Genomic DNA, 19,829 nt, shown 5'->3' on the forward strand with positions numbered 1-19,829 from the left:
CTTTTTTCGTCCTTGCCTACCCTCAAAAGTGTCTTGGTGTGTATATAAGAGCTCCTTGTGACAAATACACTCAGAAAAATGAACAGAGGAGGGTCTCTGTAACATTAACTAGAACCATTAAAATGTATGGTAAACATCATAATGAAGAAAAAGAGGTGTAGGGAAAGTAAAGTCAGAAGCAATATGAGACAAAATATAATATTTTCCTTCAGAAAACCTTTGCATCAACAGTCTGGTGTTGAACATAATATGGAGAGAAATCTTCTTCACAATAAATTACACAACAGAGCAACAGTTGCTATAAAACTCTTCACATTACACTATTTGCAAGTTTGTTGTGTATTCCTGCACTGTAGGCAGGAAGAACATTGGAAGTACACTAATTCTAATACTAAATCAAGGATCCAATGCACATACCCATTTAACAGCAGAAACAATTCAACAATCTCACTGATCACATATCTGCATGCATGCATTCATTCATTCACACACACACACACACACACACACACTTACATACACTCGCAACACTATTGGTGCACACTAGGACACCTGTGCGCTTTTCTACATTTGAACCTTATTGTATCACATACGCACTTCTTATACTTTTCTCAAGATTAGAACAAATTCAAAAAGAAATTGTGGAAGCCGCTTATGTTATTGATCATTCTGATATGTAGGCCACACAAATGTGTTCCCATTACAAGGACTTTTGTACTTTCACACCTCAGTAGCAAGAACAAATCAATGACTAACGCTCTTTAAGTAGTAGGAACACATCTGTCACAAAATATCACAAATAAAGGTAAAATGTGATGATGCATGAAAAACAAAAAAAGAAGTCTGCATAAAAAAAGAATGTGTCATCTTAATGATCAAAATATTCAAAAGAAATATATTAGATAAATTGGCATGCAGCACACCAACTTTAAAAACATTTAAGACAAACTGTTGGGTTTAATATGCAGTAGAGGCTATTAATTGGAAAAGAAAGAAAAGCTTTTACCCAAAAGGTCATTTCTATACAACTGACTCTAATTTAGAGCAGTAAGATATTGCAGTCCAGAAAAATATTTTGACCATTAATGTCAGAGCTTGTTGCCCATCTCCATTTCTTATCTGATAAATAAAATGAAAAATTGGCTGAAGTCAAAGCAAATATTGAGGGAGAAAAGTAAATTAAATGTTTAGAACTGTTGGAAGGGGAGAAGTGGGGGTGGGGGAAAGGATCTAAACCCTGTGAGACCCGTAAGATCTATTGCACATTATTGGGACATAAGACAGTGTTCAGTATGAAAGTGTTAAAGGACACTAAGGTAATTAAACCAAATCCAGAGACTACAAAACAATCTAACAGAAGTACCACACCACTCAACAATTTTTTTGGATCACTAAGCCCTCAAACAAAGCATTGTTATCTACTGGTAATACTGACATTCAGATCATATGAGATGTGCTTTCAGAGCAAGGAACGGAATAGATGAACAAACATCACAGAATGTGATTTTCATACTATTCTCAATAAGGCTTAGATACAGCAATAAATACTGAATCAAAGTCACCGGTAGGCTATTTAAGACCAATTGTTCAATGTAAATAAGCAGGACCTAGCTATCACAAGTATACCTAGAGAGCACGCTTGCAGCTTGTCACATTGATGATCCATAAAACTCTGTTAGTTAAACAAAAGTCAATAAAAATTGACTTGCAGGTTGTTACTGCGGGTTCTTGGAGAACCAGACAGTATAAATAATTAATTGTGGCAGCTGGTACCTGCCAGCTTTCCTGCTGAGAAGCATATTGTAGATGACAGAAAAATGGTCAACATGTATCACACATCTACTGCATTGAAAAATCCATTAAAAAATTAATCTAAAACTCCACAAGAGACTTTTGGCTACAAAATGGATACCATTTCAAAAGGACAAGGAAATTTATTTACAGCATATCCTTAGTCCAAAATTTAAGGTTGCATTTGTAAAAACCTTAGCAGGAACACAAGATGCATTCCATAATCACACAATTTAAGTAAAACAACAGCTCACACAAATTGTCCTTAAAACTGCACTACTTATCTAATTTACTGTACATCAAGATAGAAATTCTTCCTAGCTTTTTAAGTCAAGTAAATAATACGTAACTCACAAAAAAAATACATTTTTCATGTGAGACAGAAAGTCTTAAACACACTTCTTTCATACCACCAGACGCACAGGCTTGATGTGATTAGTGTCTATCTGCATGAATGATGCTTTTAAGATGATTGAGGTCCATGGGTGCTGGTCCAGGTCACACGTTCCACTGACACCACTTTCTCAGATGCAACGTCATAGAGCAGTGAACTTCCGTTGCAGAGAAGCTTCTTCAGTACATAACTTCATACACAGTAGCCTTCTTGTCGCCAGATCCAGTCACTATATACTTATCGTCACCAGAAATGTCACAGCTGAGTACTGATGACGACTCTTTTGACTGAAGGACAAAGAGAACAATTTTTGAAAATAACAATGCAGATGCAGAATAGTACATTTTCGTAAAATAAACTTGTGCGCTTGCATGGATTTAGAGGGGTCTGTTGCGATTAGGAGGTAAAAAGACCCGCAAGCTAACATTTTATTGTTAATTACCTGGAATATTGAAGCACCATATGGTGTTCGCCATGCATTGAGGAGGTTGTCTTTGCCAGTAGACACAAACCACTTCCCACATGCAGCAAACTTAAGTGATAGAACACACGATTCATGGAGATGCAATTGGTATTTGTCAGCCTTGACAGCATGCAAAACTTCTACATTTGAATTCTCCATTCCAACGGCTAACCAATCACTTGTTGGACAGTAGCCAAGGGAGAATATCTGGAAAAATAAAATTTGTGTAGAAATCACAGTTGAAAACCATGTGTACTGCAGAAAATATATTCAGGAAGAATGAAATGCATTACTTGTGAGTTGAAGTCGTGCTGCTGTAATTGTCGCCCTTCACGCAAATCCCATGAACGGACTGTGTTATCCAAACCACCCGTCCATAATTTTGTGCCCTCTGATGAAATATCAATACAAGACGCACCATCTGTGTGCCCCTGGAATTGCCGGATTAAGCTCTGGTTGTGAAGGTCCCAGACAGCAATGTTGCCATCAGAACAACAACTGAAGCACACCTGTTAAAATGGAAATTTGAGCATGAGAGGGCTTTAATTCACTGAAGCAGGCCAACTAACACAAAAGAAAGACTATTACCTTGGAATCAGGACTGATGGCAAGGGCATAACAAGCAGGAGCAGTTGAGGTGAGTTCAGCCTTTATTCTGGGAGTGGGTGATGCAAGGTCCCAAATGCTTAAGTTGCTAGCCTCACCACCCACAATAAGTGTACGAGCATCCGGTAGAAGCTTTACGGATCTAATGTAGTTATCCCTTTGCTGGTTATGTTGGAAAAAGAAAAAAGAAAAAGGAAAATTTGTAAAACATTCAGAAATTTTGGTTAAATATGCCATTACCAACACTGTAGTACTCACCAGACAATCCAGCTGGCTAACAGGAGTGTTGTTGCCTGGCTGACTTATGTCCCAAACTTTCACACATCCTTTACCGCCAGTGTAGACATATTTGGTTGGATTACTGATGGTAACCGCACAAACCACCTCACCATGGGCTAAGGTATTTATTTGTCGGGCATGGCGTGGAATTCCAGGTCCCGTCAAAGCATCATTCGGGAAGGGCACTGGTTGAAGTTGGCCGTCTCCATTCATATGAAATGAGTAAGCTCTGAAAGCAAGAAAGGTCACTGTAACAACTCTATCACACAAAATCAAATAGAGAGTAACATGATTTGAAAGGTAACACTCACGGTTTACCACCAGGAATGCCCAAGCCGTTTGGCCCCAATGGAGGGCCTCGAACACCAGGATGTGCGTCAAAGCCGAGCTGAAAAAACACAAGTCCATTTAATAAGATAAAAAAAATGTGAAGGTGATTTTCAGAATACATATAAACATGATATTTATACTTTATTTCTAAATGCACACACACACAACTTTAAATATGGCCAACAGAGTAACTAGGAGCTTAACATGTGGTGTTGGACATGCACAAACTGTATTTATCATTCTGTAAGCACAATTATGGTATGGTGCACAATTAATAAAACACAATAAAAACTCAAGACACCAAAATTTTGCATAAGTAGTAGTAAAAAATATGAAGAAAGACAAGGGGTTGAAGCAAGTTTTCAAGAAGCAAAATAACAAGCAAAATTTGAAGCTTTCCACAAAACAGATCTGTGATGAAATGAGCTGCAAAATATCCCAATCTGACAAGTCAACTCATAAATGCAGTCCAAGAGATGGCCCACAACACTACAAACTTCAAATGAATGAAATAGCACTGTGTGATTGACAAGACAAGATAAAATAGTAAATCAAAGCATCAGAAAGAAAGGATTTTTTTTTTTTTTGCAAATGCATGCACATTTTTAAAAAAGTTATCTATTTTCAATGAACTACACAGACTTGCACTCGAAGGATTTTTGGAGGGCACAGCTATGTTTGATAAAATTCTCAACAAACACAAGATTTAAAAAGAAGTGCAAGTGACTACCACACATGCGTCTGTTTCTATGGAACCTGAGTCGGTTCCTTCAAACTAAACTTCATGCCAGGCAACAGGTGGAAGCGTACCAGGCCTGGAGCGCCCGGCCGGGCAGCATATGGGGATGGCGATGGGGTACTGTACGGACTGGGAGCACCTGCTGCTAGGGCCGGCGCTGGGGAGAAGGGAGGGTGCAGGCCCTTGGATCCCACACCGCTAGGCGTGGGGTGTGGGGTAGGGGGCTTGTCCGCCTGAAAATGTCATTAGCGTCTCTAGCAAGCAACTCAACAAGTTTTCAAAGTATACAATGTATGCCTCAGTCCTCTTAATAGAGACGTCGAGCAAGTAAGTAGTGCAAAACAACTCTCTTGAAGCTCAAAACAAATGGGGTGGTAAAAAAGCAACCAATGAAAGAAATCTGGTCAATTAGCAACTCAGTGATGAAAGGATATGGGTTTAGTCATGTGAAAACCAGAAAATAAAATGAAGATGGTGAATGCTCAAGAGACGGAGGTCTTTCCTATGCTATTGCATACAATTGACCAGCATCAGTTAATCAAATGAAACCAGTAAAAAATGCAGAAAAATGAGGTGAGGTTGGTAAAATAAGCATGTTAATACCAGCACAAAGGCTGCTGGCAATGCAAGAAAAAGCATAACTAACTTCATTAGAAATTTAGGTGATTTTTTTCTTTTTCTCTTTGGAAAAAAGTAGCGAAGAAAAAAACAACCATAGACACTTCATAAACAATATCAAAAGTGCCAAAAGCAAAAATAAATGAGCAACAGAAGACAAACACAGGGTGGCGCCTTACATCTTTACTTTTGAGAGAGGGTGTGCTGCGGCTCGAGCTGGAACCACTCCTGCTCGGCGGCCGATCCCTTTCTCTCTCTCGATCTCGTTCTCGATCTCTACTACTCGCGGAGTTTTTGTCTCCGTTTTCTCGGACATCTGAAGCATGAGCTCCATTTGCATGGGGTGATGTTGGGTCCTGGAACAATTTTTTTAATACGTTGAAAATCTGGAACCTTGAAGGGACCAATCTTATCTTTTGTTTCCACAGACCAACAAGCACATAGTATGTAGGACTTTCTTTCCATTTTCAATTTAGGAGGAGAAGTTGTGCTTTTAAGATTTATATATTTGTGTAGAGAGTTTTGTTGAATTAAATGAATAAAATGACTGATTGCTTGTAGGATGATAGATTGTTTGACTTCGTTGTAAATATTCATGACAAAAAGTGACTAAAATGAAGTATTCTATGCATTACTAAAACAAGAGGGTTTTAAGAGAAACAGGTATCATTACCTCATTTGCCACATCCACTACTAAATCTGGATCAGCATCAGCGTCACTTTTCTCTCCTTCACTTTCCTACAAAACAGAAAACATCGATTAGAAATAACAATACACAGATAAAAGCTCAGAAAAGCTCAAGAAAAACAAGCAACACTTACATGGTGACTTAATTTGTCCTCTCTCCTTCGCTTGGTATCACTAGCTTCTGGAGTTCGAGTGCGATATTTGTCCCTTTGGCCGGGTGACACAGATGTCCTCTGATATAATAAACCAACCAGCAATAAATTAAAAAGCACTTACTTTACAGTCCAAACCAAAATAAATTCTTTTAAAGCATTACAAAAAAAAAAAAAAACTAGGAAAAAAAACAAGAAAAAAAAGTTCCTTACATTACGTACCAGTCTGTCATCTGGTAAAGAGCTAGGACCTTTAGTGGCAAGGTCTGTCGGTTCTCTTCCATGGAGATCAGGCTTAAGGAGGGAGTGGGGGGGAGCTCCTGCGCCCAATGCACCGCCAAACAGAAGGCCGCCAGGACCAAGGCCAGGGTGCGGTCCCAAGGGTAGACCCGGTGCTGGGCCCCCATGGGCACCGTGGGCCCCGTGAGGCAGCTGCTGGGCGTGGATCTGTTGCTAGAGAAAAGCAAAATTCACACTGAAAAATATGGTCATAGTAAACAGAGTTCGACATTTATTGACTTCTTATTTTTGAGTACATCATGAAAGAGAAGGCAGAAACCCACAAACAAACAAAAAAATTAGACGAAAGAGAATAATTTAAATTACATTGCTGTACTGTACAGATCCAATTCATTGACATGGCCACATGCTCCCAATTTGAGTTGTCACCTCAATGCCATTCCCATTAATATATTGTGAGTGCATGCACCTGTTACATTGCTACTTACCAAAAGTTGCTGAAGTCCTTGCTGCTGTTGTTGCTAATGGGGCAAACAATACCAGCATCAGCAAACCATCACCTCTACCACACACTACTTCAGAAGTGGAACAGTGGAATAGAAGAACACAACCATTTCCTCAGGTATAAGAGTGACAGAAAATTTTAAGAGAATGTCATTACGGCATAAAAAAGGACCTCACAAGTATTTTGGAGAAATAAGAGAAAAAAAATAAGAGAAAAAAGAATTTACATTTTAATACATATCATTCCCTTAAAAATTTTCTGTACCAAGTGTTTTAATGCTTATTAGCCTGCTCTTTAATGCTACAAAAGTCAAAGTCTAATTTTGGACTTAGAGACAGGTTTGCGCTCCATCCACATAAGGATAACAATTGTACATGCCATGAAAGTAGACTACCATGCGGGTTGGAATATTTCAAGATATCATAGCTCATGCATATTCCTCCAGTTTTCCATCATAGGAGACCATCATAGGCCAAAGAAGAAGGGAAAACAAAAAGAAAATAGGAGAAAAACCTCTCCCTTATCGTGACCAGTAAACTTTCCCAATTAATTCCAACCGTAATTGAGTGGTACAGCACATAAGCGTATCAATATTATAACTATATACTTCATTCATGACATTTTAACTTATTAGGAAGAAATAGCAATGAAGATTGTAGACCGTTTTGCAGTCCATAGAAGAAAGAGTTTTCAAATTGGATAGGTTTGCATCAGAAACTATCTACTTTTGCAATCACAAACGCTTACTATGGTTGATATAAAATAAAAAAGGAAACATAATCTCACCCCTATGATAGCATTTAGCTCTGAAATAGTAACTTGTTTGGCTCGTTCCACAGCTGTTGCCACTTGTTGCTGATGCTGCAATGAGGTATGAAATTATTTAAATATATTTTAAAGATAAAATTTAATTAACTTTGATGTACACAAGAACTAATACAAACCTCTTGAGCTAGGAATGGGAGGACTTGTGCAATTATAGCATTTAATCGTTTGGCAATCTCAGTCTGAAAATAAAAAAATAGAATGAACCACAATTAATTTCATATTTTGGACACGACCACAGCTGTCGATAACTAATTGAAAACGGGCAAAGAGGGAGGGGGGCGGGGACGCGTGAGAATCGACTGCGAGTGGAGTAGCTGCGCAAACAGGGACCGCAGATAAACACGGGAGCAAACAAGCGCTGCGTACGGAGTGGCGGAGTTGGCGCAGTGGGGAGGGGGCATCACAGGAAAACAGTGGGGAGTGTAAAATGGACGGGGCGAGGCAAGAGCCACCAGGTGACCCCGTGACGTGACGCCGAGGGAGGAAGGGTGGAGAGTGAAGGGATGGCGGTGCTCCACAGTGGAAAGATGGATCATTTACAGCTACTAATGATCTAAACAGGTCAATGACGTGAAAATTGTGTGAATTTACTTTTGGAAAGTACTAATCAAAGCCCAGTGAGGCGTTGTTTGAGCCTTGGGTAACGTTATCGCGCAACCATCTCACCCCCTTTTATAACTCGGACAGACGGATAACTCCGAGAGCAGGCACGAACACCCACAGAACACCCTGGTCCACTACGGACCGGCAGCCCCTGACAGGGAACGGTTTCGAAGTTAATGGAAAGGGCAGATAGGACGGAGAGGGATTGTTGCAGGAATAGAAAAGGTGCGAGTGAGTGCTTGTGCGTGTATGTGAGTGTGTGTGCGTGCCGAGTGGGCGAGGGGTTAAAGAATGGTGAGGGATGGCGGCGGGGGAAAATACGATAGGGAAGAGCAAAAGGGAGTCGGAATAGACGCCGCGACGCGGAGGGCTGAAACAGACGAGGGGGTGGGGGAGGGGAAGGGAGCGCTCGCAGAAAACCGAGAGATGTGGCTGAGGAAATGAAATGAGGTCAGCAGCTACAGCAGCTAGCTCTCTCCGCAAGACAGAGGAAGACGCGGTGTGGCCATGAGGGGTGGCAGAGGGTCCAACACCCCGCGTGGCGCCGCGTGGTGCAAAGTAGAGTCCTTGACCGCTCACCTGTTTGTGCATCTCCACGTTAAGGCCGTAGGACATCTCGTAGTACTGTAAACAGACGGAGAAAAAAATTAGACAACCGCAAAATTTTCTGGTAGTTCGTAACCCTTTTTATCTTCTGATCGTTTTCTTAAGATCAGGCCTTTCCAGGCTTGAAGTGATAAAATAAGCCCAAGACGTTCGTGTCCGATATTCACCCTCTTGCGACTTAATTTTTCAGGAAAGTCTTTCAAGTAGCAATTGCTTCCACAATCGCAGATAAGCGAGCTTCTCGAACCGACAACTTTTGAGAGCAAGTCAACACACAGGTCACAAATCGAAATTTTGTACCAAATCGAGTAATTTGGAGACATTTCTCACAAGTTTCATTTTTAATTTTGTTAGTGCACCGCGCCATGCCCCGCGCGTGCACGGACCGGGAAGCGTCCGAAAGCCCCGCGGCGTTCGCGGCGTGTGTGCCGATAGGGGCCGAATTTCACACTGCCTGTCGAAGCCTGCCAATCTCACTCACCATGACGTAGTGCCGCTGTACTTCAGTCTTCTCTCCCGCCAGCTTCTCGCACTCCATCTTGAGCCTGCAAGCAACAACAGTCCAATCAGTCCCCGTCGCAACGCGCGCGTCCCGAAAAAGTCTTCCCACTTCCTGCCAATTCAAGTCACTCGCTTTTCAGCAACGTGCGCGCAATTGAGATGAATCAGGCAAGCACTATCGCCACACTATTAAAGAAAGCTACGGGGCGCCCCATGAGTGCGAGAGAGACAGAGCGACGACAGGGACTCTCGGAATCCGTCTGCAGCGTCGCCTCGGCCGTCGCCTCTGCCTCAGCGATCCGACGACGAGTTTTCATTTGCCGGATGATGCCCCCGTTTGCTTGCGCCCCTTTTCGGGAGTTTGACACTTGACACGCGAGTGGGGGAGGGACGGGCAGGGAGAGGGGGGAAGGGGCACCGCGCCCGGCGACAAGGGCTCTCGAACCGAGTGGACGGCACCGCGCTCGACGCGCTCGACGCCGCGCGCTGCAAGGCGCACATTTTATCGAGCCACACGGCGAGGCGCGCAGCGCACAGCACCGCGCACAGCACCGCGCTGGCCGAGTAGGAAGGAAAAGGGACTCGTCACGAACGCATCGGGCGGACGAACAGACGGACAGACAGACCGGCGGCCAGTAGGCAGGCAGGCAGTCAGAGCCGCAGCAAGCCGGGCCATGACGTGACGGCCAATTATTATCATTACAGCAAAGCGCGCTCCGCCCCGCCACGCCTCGCCACGCCCCGCCCGCGCACCCACGACGCGAGGAGGCTGCCCAGAGCCCCGCCCCGCCACGCCTCACTACGCGGCCAGCTCAGCCGAGGGCGCTGGTACGCTGGTCCCAGACGGACGGGCCCCGCAGCCTCCAGCGACGCGGCGGCATCGCCGGCAGAGCGTCTAAGCTCTCCCTCGCATCCTTGCTGAGCGACCCCGTGAGCACGACAGAGACAGAGCCGTCCGGAGGCAGCCTGCAGCACCATCGCTTCGCTCCCAATGTGGCATACTATACTCACTGGTGGTATTGCTGCTGCAGAAAGTTGAACTCCTCCTTGATCCGCTCGCACGTGTCCGCCACCGTGAACTTGAGCTGCCCCGGCTGCGGACCCTGCAACAACGCAACATTCAGCCATCACCACACTGCATGGAAGGGTCATCGCGGCCTCACCACAAATACCCTCGGATTCGGACGGACTTTTTTCGGAGTGTGCGTGTGGTGAGTGCAGGGGGTGGGGGGCAAGAAGGCGACCCACTAATGAATTTCGGGGTGTCGCGCGGCGCGGCGTCACACAGGGCGCGCGCCACGCCGCGGCACGCACGCCTCGATGGGTCAATGACAGACACGCGATGGACAGGGGGCTGGCGCTGGCGGGGCAGACTAACCCCAGCGCGCGCGCGCACACACACACACAGGCGCAAAGAGTCCATAAATCGTGGAACCGCCGCGGCGACGCGGACACGCGGACGGCAGCAGGCCGGGGGCCGCCAGGGGCCGCCAGGGGCGCCTCTTCGACCAAGGCGTGCCCCATCCGCACTGTCCGCACGCACCACAACAGAAAAGCCCGCATTCCTCCGCCTCCTCCTCCTCCCGGATGAAAATAACAAAATCAGCGCGCGAGCGGTCCGTCCGCGGCACTATACTCCAGGCCGCGCCTTCCTTCTTTCCCACCAGAAACACTCCGAGGAAATAATAATTCACGGCGCGCGGCCACCGCCGGCCCCGCCTGGCCCACCTCAATCATAAATCCCAAACGAAACGGCGATATAATAACAATGACAAAAGAAAAGAAAGAAAAAAAAAAAAAAATGGGAGATAAGAAAATAAATCCTCCAGCCCGGAATTAAAAGAGTAATCATGGAATGCGTTCGCTTCTCCATCGTCCGTGTGCCGTATCAAACGACAGGGCAGCAGAGCGACGGCAATCATACCACCTGAAACTCGGGGGGGGGGGGGGGGGGAGGGGGAGGGGGGGGGGGGGGGGCAATATACACGAGTGCGAGGTGAGCAACGCGGGCGAGTAAAGAAAACATGAACAATAAAAGTAAAGGGCTCAAGGCGCAGAGGTGGAGGGGGAGGCAGGGGGGGAGAAGCGACGCGTACTTCGACTCCCCCCCCCTCCCTCTCGGTACACAAAACTGATTCCCTCGCCGCTCGAAGCGCTCCGCTCGCGCCCTTCCCGTACACAGTCAGGCGGACGCGTGTCACAAAAATCCGATACAAAATTTATCGACACGGAGCCAGCCAGCCAGCCAGCGGCACAGCGCAAAAAAGAAAAAAACGTGAACACAATAAAAAGATATGCAACAAAACACGAGTAAGCGGGCTATGAGATGATCCGGGAATCTAGGGAAGTGGAAAAGGAGGGGCGAGGGGGGAAGTGGTAGAGAGAGACAGAGAGGGGGAGGGAGGGGGAGAGGAGGGAGGAGGGGTGCGGCGCGGCAAAGCCGAGGCAAAGCGACCTGGGCGCGAATAATCAAGTGCGGCCCGTGATTGTGCACGTGCGCTCACTGGTGGCGGGGGAGGGGGTGGTCCCTTCACCACACCTCACTCTTGCTCTCTCTCTCTCTCTCACTCACACAGACAGACAGACAGACACACACACACACACAATAAACGCAAGCGCACGCTCTTTTTTTCCATTTGCCCTTTCCCATTTCCCTTCTCTCTTCCATGCCTCCTCTCCCTCTCTTTTTTTTCGGGCATTTGCTATCGATTTGACACATGCAGGCGTGTCGCGGCGCTGGTCTGACACGCATGGTCTCGGACGGCACCCTGCCTGCGTGAACGGCTGCGCCAGAGGGGGCAGGTGAACCCGAATAGCGACGCCCGGACGGACCGATTCCCCTTTCGGACAATTTTCCAGACACACCCTTAAAACATTACGAAGTATTTTGAGCATACATACGTACAAACTAATTTACTTTGTTATACGAAGAAATAGTTCGTAAATTGCGAAGCATTTTCCTTGTAAGCTTATGTATGCTCAAAATACTTTGTTCTTACAAACTGCTTTGCTTCGTAAGGCCTGAAATAGTTTGTAAGGTTTTCTCAGTGCAAGAAGTGAGACAATCACAGAGTCGAATGCGCTTTTCCGCTGGCTAGGAATGCAGTGACTTTTCCCAGATGTCAAGCGACGTCCTGCGGAAAGGCGTTCTAAACTGGCCGTGCCTCGCCCTTTTTTTTCAAGCGGTCACCACAGCTCCAGGCAGCTGGAAGGGACGGGGGACTCGAGTCCCACTCCACAGGCGGCGTCACCCAGGCCGGGCAAGGTGGGCGGGGCCGCGGGGCCGCGGGGCCGCGCGGGGGCGGCGAAGGGTCTCCGCCAGCAGCGCCGGCAGCGCCATGCCAAGTCCCCAAGGTACTTCCGGACCCGAGGGGCGACGCGGCGAGGCGCCGGACGGGAGGTGGGCTGAGCATTCGGGTCGCCTGCCGCGCGCCGCCCTGTCTCTCTCGCACCTATACGGGACGCCCTGCGAGTGTGAGAGAGACAGAGCGACGAAAACTACACTCGCGGCGCGGGCCGAAAGCAAAAGGGGCGGAGGGGAGCCGGCAGGCCGCAGCGAGCCGCAGGCCACACGGTGCGGTTTGACGACAACTGGAGTGGCTGCGCGTACAGTGTGCGCCCGCGGCGCGCAACCGTGGACATGCAGGGCAGGGCGGCGGTAATGCGGTTAGGCCAACTGGGCGGGGCGGGCGGGCGGGGCGGGGCGGGGCCCAGTCCCCGCCGCACGACCCCCACGCCTCTCGCACGTCCCATCTCCGGCGAAAGCAAATCCAAACAAATTGTCGAGCGGCCCGGAGCGGGCGCGGCGCGGCGTGGCGGGTTGAGCTTCAGGACGCGGGGGTGGGCGGGGGTTGGTTCAAGGGGGAGGGGGAAGGGGGGCTGCAGGTGAGGGTGGCGCGGTGGCTCCCGATGAACACGGCGCGCGGCGGTCTGTTGACACACTGGCTACACACGCAGGCGAACAGGGCGAGGAGAGAACAAACAGAAAAACAGACGAATGCAGGGGGAGGAGGAACAGAGAGAGAGAGAGAGGAGGGAAGAGAAGGGTGGAGGGAGGTATGAGAGGAGTCAGACAAGTAACTCGGGGTACTTGAAGGGCCGCGGCGTGTCACGACGCCCCCGCGCCTTGCTGGCTGGGGCGGGGCCGCCGTGTTTACACAGACCCCTCCCCCTTCTCCGCGGACAAAGCAGCCCCCCCTCTCCCCTCGTGTCGCTAGTCCGCGAAAGGAAGGATGAGGCGAACCAGGCGAGGCGAAGGGACAGGGACACAGATGAGAAAGGGACGGATGACTCTCTCCCTCTCTCTCCCTCTGCCCGCCTGTCGCGCCCTTCTCCCTGCCCGGCCCTCGCTGGGGAATCGATCACGGGCTGAGTAGGACTGAGCGGCAAGCTGAGTCGCGGGCTGAGCGGGGACCGAGACTGAGGAGCAGGGACCGGCAGGACGCTGAGGCAGCGCCAGGCAACGCCAGGCAACGCCAGGCAACGCGTGCACTGCACACAGCGAGGTGTGGCGGCGGCCGGCCCGATAACCGATCAATAGCTCAGCCCTATGCGGCCCTTCGGCCCTGCTTCCATCCGAGGCGCCCTGCCGCTCGCCCTTCACAGCGTCGCGCCACGCAGGTGCATCAGGGCGACACAGAGTTCCGGCATGCGGCCGACGCCGGGGAGCCAGCCACTCGGGCACACAGCAAGAATCATTCCAGCGACATCAATGATCGATGGAATACACACATTTTCCACGGAAAGCAGGGGCGCTGTTTCCTTGCGTGAGATTGGCAGCTGCTCTCTCCTTCGGCACCGCAGGCGTATGTGGCCTCTAGCGCCTGTGAGGTAGGCCACCGGCCCGGCCCGCAACACACCTGTATGGAGACGGTGGCCTACCCTGCCCCTGTCGTCGTGAGGGGCAAGGCAGGCCACCGTCTCCACAGCGGCGTGTTGCGGCGCGAGGGGCGGCCTACCTCGCAGGCGGCAAGACGAGCGGCTGCTGAAGCCTGCTCGGTGAAGTTGGGAGCCGTTCCCGTCGCCAGCCAGCCGTTCAAGTGTGGCCACAAATTTGCGCGCGTGCGCCCCCCCCCCTTCTCGCACTCATAGGGAGGCACTGCTCGCAGCCAGACTAGACTGCAGGCCGGCGTCCGCGCAAAAAGCGCCGACAGCCACGCGTCTCCTAGAATAGCGGGGAAGCCGGCAGGGGCCGGGGCCCCGCGATGAACCGGCGCCGATAAGCCGCGTGTGGCCATCGGTCAGCTGTCAGGACGCGGGGCGGGGCGCGGCGGGGCACGGCGGGATAGGCCGCGATAAGCACGCGCACGCGGCCCGACACTACAACCAGCGCTGATTAGCACTGCTTTCGTCGCTCCGTCTCTCTCGCACTCAGGGGCGGTCCGTAGGGCGAGAGGGACAGGCGACGAAGCAGGTCGGAATCAGACGGCAGAGCCAAGCCAGGCCAGGCCGCCAAAGCAATGCGAGTCTCACCCGGTGCGGCGCGGAGGGCGCGGGCATGCTGGCGGTGCGCGGCAGCCTTCCGGGGCACTAGAAGGCAGCTTGGGGCCGCGGCGCGCAGCACGGTGCACTGGCCGCTCCCACACTCGCGCTCCGACTGCCAGAGACTGGCGGCAAGCCCGCCCCGCCCCGCCCCGCCGGCCCGGCCGACAGCAAGCCGACAGGCAGCCGGCGCGGTGGCCGCGAGCCGCGATGCACGGACCCAATCAGGAGGCCGCCTACACGACGGACGGCGGGACGGCGGGACGGCGGGGACGGGACGCGCGCGACGCGAGCAGTCACATCACGGACCCACGGACCCACGCCGCGGCAGCGCAGCACCACAATCTGCCGGCAGATCGCCGCCCCGCCGCCCCGCGCCCGCACTCATCCGGAATCACCGCCGCCAGCCAGACCGACCCATCGGTCGCTCCGTCTCCCTCGCACGGAACGCCCCTCGAGTGCGAGAGAGAAGGAGCGACGAAACGTCCTCAGGAATCGCTCGACAGGCCGAGTCGCCCCACGGCCCCACTGGCGGATCGTCCCCTAGAGGTGCGAGAGGGACAGAGCGACGATGCGTTGTTCGGAACCAGCCCGCAGGCGACAACACCGCTCCCACACTTTCCCGCGATCCTTTGTGGCGACCGGGCTGGCCGGCAGGGCGCCTTCTTCGGACCCCTCACTTATCTCCGCACGCGTCCTTCTTTGCCCCTCATTCCGAAGGATGGCGCTCCGTCCCTGTCGCACTCGTGGAGCGCCCCGCGGGAGAGCGAGAGAGACAGAGCGACGGAGGGCCCTTCGGCGGCAAGCCCCGGGCAGCCGAGCGGCGACGAGATGGACGTATGAATGGGATGGCATCCACTGGGTCCCCGCCGTCCCCGCTCCCCTCCCACTGGACAAGCCCACGCCACGGAGGTCGGACGCAGTCGGACGCGGTGGTAAAGCACGGGACAGAAGTGGTCTTCCCCCTCCGCGCCGCCCCCGCGCCCCGCCGCCCCGCTAGAAGATCGATCCACGTCTGGCCGCGCCGTGCCGTACCGCTGTGTGTATGCCACAGTGTTTCATCAAAGACAACTCTTTTCCAGCTGCAGCCTGGCCGCGTGGGGCGGGGACGGGTGGGGCGCGGCGCGGCGGGGCGGGGCGGGGCGGGGTGGAGTGGGGCTCGGCAGGTCGACGCTGGGGACCCGCCGCCTCACCGTCCACCTCCATTCCCTCCCTGTCACTGTTCAACTGCTTCCCAACTCAACCTTTCCCCTCGCCATCCCCGCAGAGGGCGTACGAGAGTGCTCTGCGCGGGGCGTCGCCCGGCGTCGCCTCCCCCTCTGGAGTCCCCCGGAGCTGCCCCGGAGAGCTGGAGCGGCGGAGAGCTCTCACAGGATGGCATTGTTGCATGCCACGGCCGTCGCCTCGCGTCCCGCCGCGTCCCGCCCCGCCAGCAGGCTCATTCCGAAGCGTCGTTTTGTCGCTCTGTCTCTTTCGCATTCGTGGGGCGTCCCGCGGGGGTGCGTCAGAGACAGAGCAGCGACGCAACGGCTCTTCGGAAACGCTCGGAAACCAGGCCGCCCCGACCGCAATCTGAATGCCGCGGCGCGAAAAATAACCCCGGGATGGAGCGCCTCATCCAGCCTCCAGCAAGCAGCCCGCCCTGCGCCCACGCCAGCCCCGCCCAAGGCCCGGCCTCCAGGGCTCGGCAGCCGCAAGGCGGTTGCGTCACGGGGAGGGGGTGGAGGCCGGGGCAGCGGTGCTGTGTTGACCATAGGAAAGACATAGACTCTTGCTTTGGACAAGAGGGGGGATCCGTTCTGTCAGGGAAGACTGCTCGGGTATTTCGATGAACACGAGTACGCCAGGATGTCCAGGCGGCTCGGCGGCAGGAAGCGGCAGGAAGTGAAGTGGGCGGGGCAGGCGTCCAAAGTTTGCCAGTGACAGGTCAAGCAGTGAGGCGCGGCGTCTCGCAGCTCGAAAGGGGCGAGAGAGGACGTGCCCCTCAGCTCGGACGCGACGTCCCGTTCAACGACTCCCGGCCCCCGCGACCGCGAGCCACCGCGACGTCTCCCGAGGCGGCGTCGCCGTCCAACCGCAGCGCCGCGCCGCCGCGCGCCGTGGGAGAGGCAGTCGGAGGCGCTGGGGCGTGATTGGCAGGCTGCAACCGCCGTGGTCCGAGCGGCCACTTAATTCGTGTCTCCGTCTCGGTCGCACTCGTGGAGCGTCCCGTAAGAGTGCGAGAGAGAAGGTAAGTCGCAGCCTGCAGGCGCACCGCGAGTGGCTGGCGCGCCGGACCGCGGACACGGCGAGGCGCGAAGCAGCAGGCACAGAGAGTCGTTTCCGTCGCTGTCTCTCTCGCACACACGGGGCAGCGACCGTGGGTGCGAGAGAGACAGCGCGACGAAAACGACTCCCGGAATCAGTCTGCAGCGCGAAGCAGCGCCAAGCGGGGCCCTAGTAGCACAGCCACCATCAATCACAGACTTCGCCACGCCACGCCAGGGGCTCGGCCGGCTCGGCGACGCTCCGGAAAGCTCCGACGTCGAGGCGGCGCGGCGGAGCAAGGAACGCGGCGGCGGGTCGGCCGCTACGCTACAAGTCCACGTGGATCATCATTCTGGAAGACAATACTCCTTCGTGCGGCTTGACTTGACTCGGCCGCGCCGCCACGCCGGCCGTCTGGTCCCCGCCGACCATGCGGGAGGGGCCGGCCGGGGCGTGGCGGGGCGTGGCGGGGCGTAGCAAGGTGTGGGGGGTCAGGCGGGAACAATCGGAGCCCCGGCCGTCCCGGCCCGGCCTGCAGGCTCACTCTGAAGGGGCTTTCGTCGGTCCATCTCACTCGCACCCGGACTGGACGCCTCATGAGAGCGAGAGAGACACCTCCCGCTCGGAATCAGTCCGCTGAGCGACGCTCCGGCCCCGCATCGCTTCGTGCTTGAGCCCCGCGGCCCCGCGCCGCCCCGCCGGGCAGTCATGCTCACCCTTTTAGGGTCCAGGGAGCCCCTTCCCCCTTCCCTTCCCCTCGCGATCCTCTCCATTGCACTCCGCGCTGCGCTACGCTCGCTACGCCTGTCCAATCAACATTTTCTTTCCTTCGCCGCGTTCGTGCCAAGCGTGCGGAGCGAGTGAGACAGAGCGGCACCAGTTGAAGCGGGGCCAGCCTCCCGGAGGAGAGAGAGGGACAGAGCGAGTGGAGGCGAGAGGGCGAGGGCCAGGCACTTGATGGGCCGCCCGTCCGGCCTCGTCTCTCTGGATGCATCAAGATCACCAATTCCGGCCTCCAGGAGTCTTGTGCACAAAAACCGTCCACCAAAAAGTTAGCATGACAGCAAATTACACTTTGGAATTACGTTAAGATTACAGATGTCAAAGCGACATCAGAGGAGGCTAAAAAAATAATCCATTTTTTAAAAAAATCGCTTATTTTGTCAAATCGCAACATGTTTACCAATGTGAAGCTTCATGAAGGTTCAATACTGCCAAAGAGCCTGACAAACTTACAGGAACCACTAACAAAATAGAAAATTGTACTGCGATAAATGCAGCATTAAGCGAAACAAGCAAGAATGGTGCAAAAGATCTTCATGAGATGAATCGAACTTGAACAAAGAAATAAACGAAATGGAACGTAATAAAACAATTTAGGGGCAGAGTCGTTCACCAACAATTCTAATACATCTCAAAGATTAAGGAGACCTACAAATGAAAGTTAAGAAACTAAAATGTTCGAGCATCAACTAAGGTAACTGTCTCATAAAACTGGGGATCAAATGAAGGCACAGTAAGCTACAGTTTCCATACACAAATAAAATAGTTAGGTTAGGTTCCAGCATAATCGCAAGCAAAAGGCTACTAAAAACACCAGCCTGACCAACAAAACTAGCATCTGAGATTTCAGAATGCGTTCCCAAGCTGGTGGAAAAGAAAGCTATTTCGGTCGCAGCAGGGAAACAACCGGGCGGATAGCAAACAAGCTTTGAGTGGCGCCCCGGACTGCTCTCGGGATGGTCGCGCCAGACGCCGAGGCGATGCGACAATCGATGCGCACCTCGCCCGAATTACAGACACCGAGAAGTACAGCGGAAACATATTTGTAACCATCAACGCTCTGAACACTAAACAAAATACCCCAAACGTCGACAAATATATTTCCGAATTTCCGTAAGAAGATTTAGGTTATAATTTTACTTACCGCCGCAGTCGGGTGTCTGGCGGGTGCAGGATACATATTGGCTGTCACAAATAAACTAGCACATCAACTACACATGTTTCGCCCTCGCTGGGCCGCAGGATGCTTCTGGCTTCTCTTCCTTCACATCCACAGTCGCACACAAGCCGATCTTCCGTTCCTGTTTATCCCTATCCGACCTGGGGACGCTTCATGGCACTAGCGACGATATCCTCGGGCTCATATTTTCACAACACTGTTTCATGATTCACCACAACAACCGCCTTGACACCAACACTCCGACAGACCCGAACCCGAGTCCGCCCGTGCGCTTCCTCGTCCTCGTCCTCGGCCTCGGCCGTTCAATCGTAAACCGTACCACACTCGGATGTCGGGTCGGATTGGGATTTCACAAAAACGCCACCTTTCGGCACTAGCAGCGCCAACCGTCCATTGTCCCGAGCGGGGCCAAACCAATCTTGGCGCCAGAAACTCGTCCTCGTCCGCACTGACGCATTGCGGTGCACGTGCTGTTCCAAAATAGGCCGCCACTATTTTAAAACCGATCGTTACGTTCCTCGAATTGCTGCTTCGTTCCCTCTCCGTTCCGTTTTCCGAAAATGACAGATTCCCTTCCCATCAAGCCAAGCAGCCCGACTCGGATCGGAACTCGCACGTCGCCACTCGGCTTGGCTCGGCCCTCGGCCCTCGGCTTCGGCGGTACTTCGGCACCTTCGGGCCGGCGCTCGGCTTGACCGCTCGGAGAGGCGAAGGCGAAGGTGTCGCTCGCGCCCACCCGAAGTCGAGCGCGTTGAGCGCGTCGCGTCAGGCGTCACGCCCGCCTGCAGGCGCGCT

The 19,829-nt window shown here is 52.4% G+C and overlaps 1 protein-coding gene across 9 annotated transcripts; it reads right to left on the reverse strand.

The window, feature by feature from the left end:
- Positions 1-179: 179 nt before the first annotated feature.
- On the reverse strand, positions 180-19,667 carry LOC117638998 (protein groucho-like). 9 transcript variants are annotated; one of them, XM_034374270.1, is made up of 18 exons: positions 18,999-19,667; positions 10,355-10,446; positions 9,324-9,387; positions 8,816-8,860; positions 7,750-7,812; positions 7,592-7,666; positions 6,789-6,821; positions 6,274-6,507; positions 6,043-6,141; positions 5,894-5,959; positions 5,400-5,576; positions 4,674-4,835; positions 3,845-3,921; positions 3,513-3,762; positions 3,237-3,416; positions 2,942-3,157; positions 2,628-2,855; positions 180-2,472 (listed from the first exon to the last, which is right to left on the reverse strand). In XM_034374270.1, exons 1-18 carry the CDS (start codon positions 19,032-19,034, stop codon positions 2,365-2,367), a joined length of 2,205 nt encoding a protein of 734 aa, XP_034230161.1. In that variant the 5' UTR covers positions 19,035-19,667; the 3' UTR covers positions 180-2,364. The 9 variants fall into 9 exon arrangements, with proteins under 9 accessions (XP_034230161.1, XP_034230160.1, XP_034230163.1 ...); XM_034374269.1 differs by having other exon boundaries at positions 6,274-6,513; XM_034374271.1 differs by having other exon boundaries at positions 183-2,472; positions 6,283-6,513; positions 18,999-19,666.
- Between the last annotated feature and the right edge of the window lie 162 nt (positions 19,668-19,829).

Source organism: Thrips palmi, unplaced genomic scaffold, assembly GCF_012932325.1.
Source record: "Thrips palmi isolate BJ-2018 unplaced genomic scaffold, TpBJ-2018v1 HiC_scaffold_10, whole genome shotgun sequence".
NCBI classification, from domain to species: domain Eukaryota; kingdom Metazoa; phylum Arthropoda; class Insecta; order Thysanoptera; family Thripidae; genus Thrips; species Thrips palmi.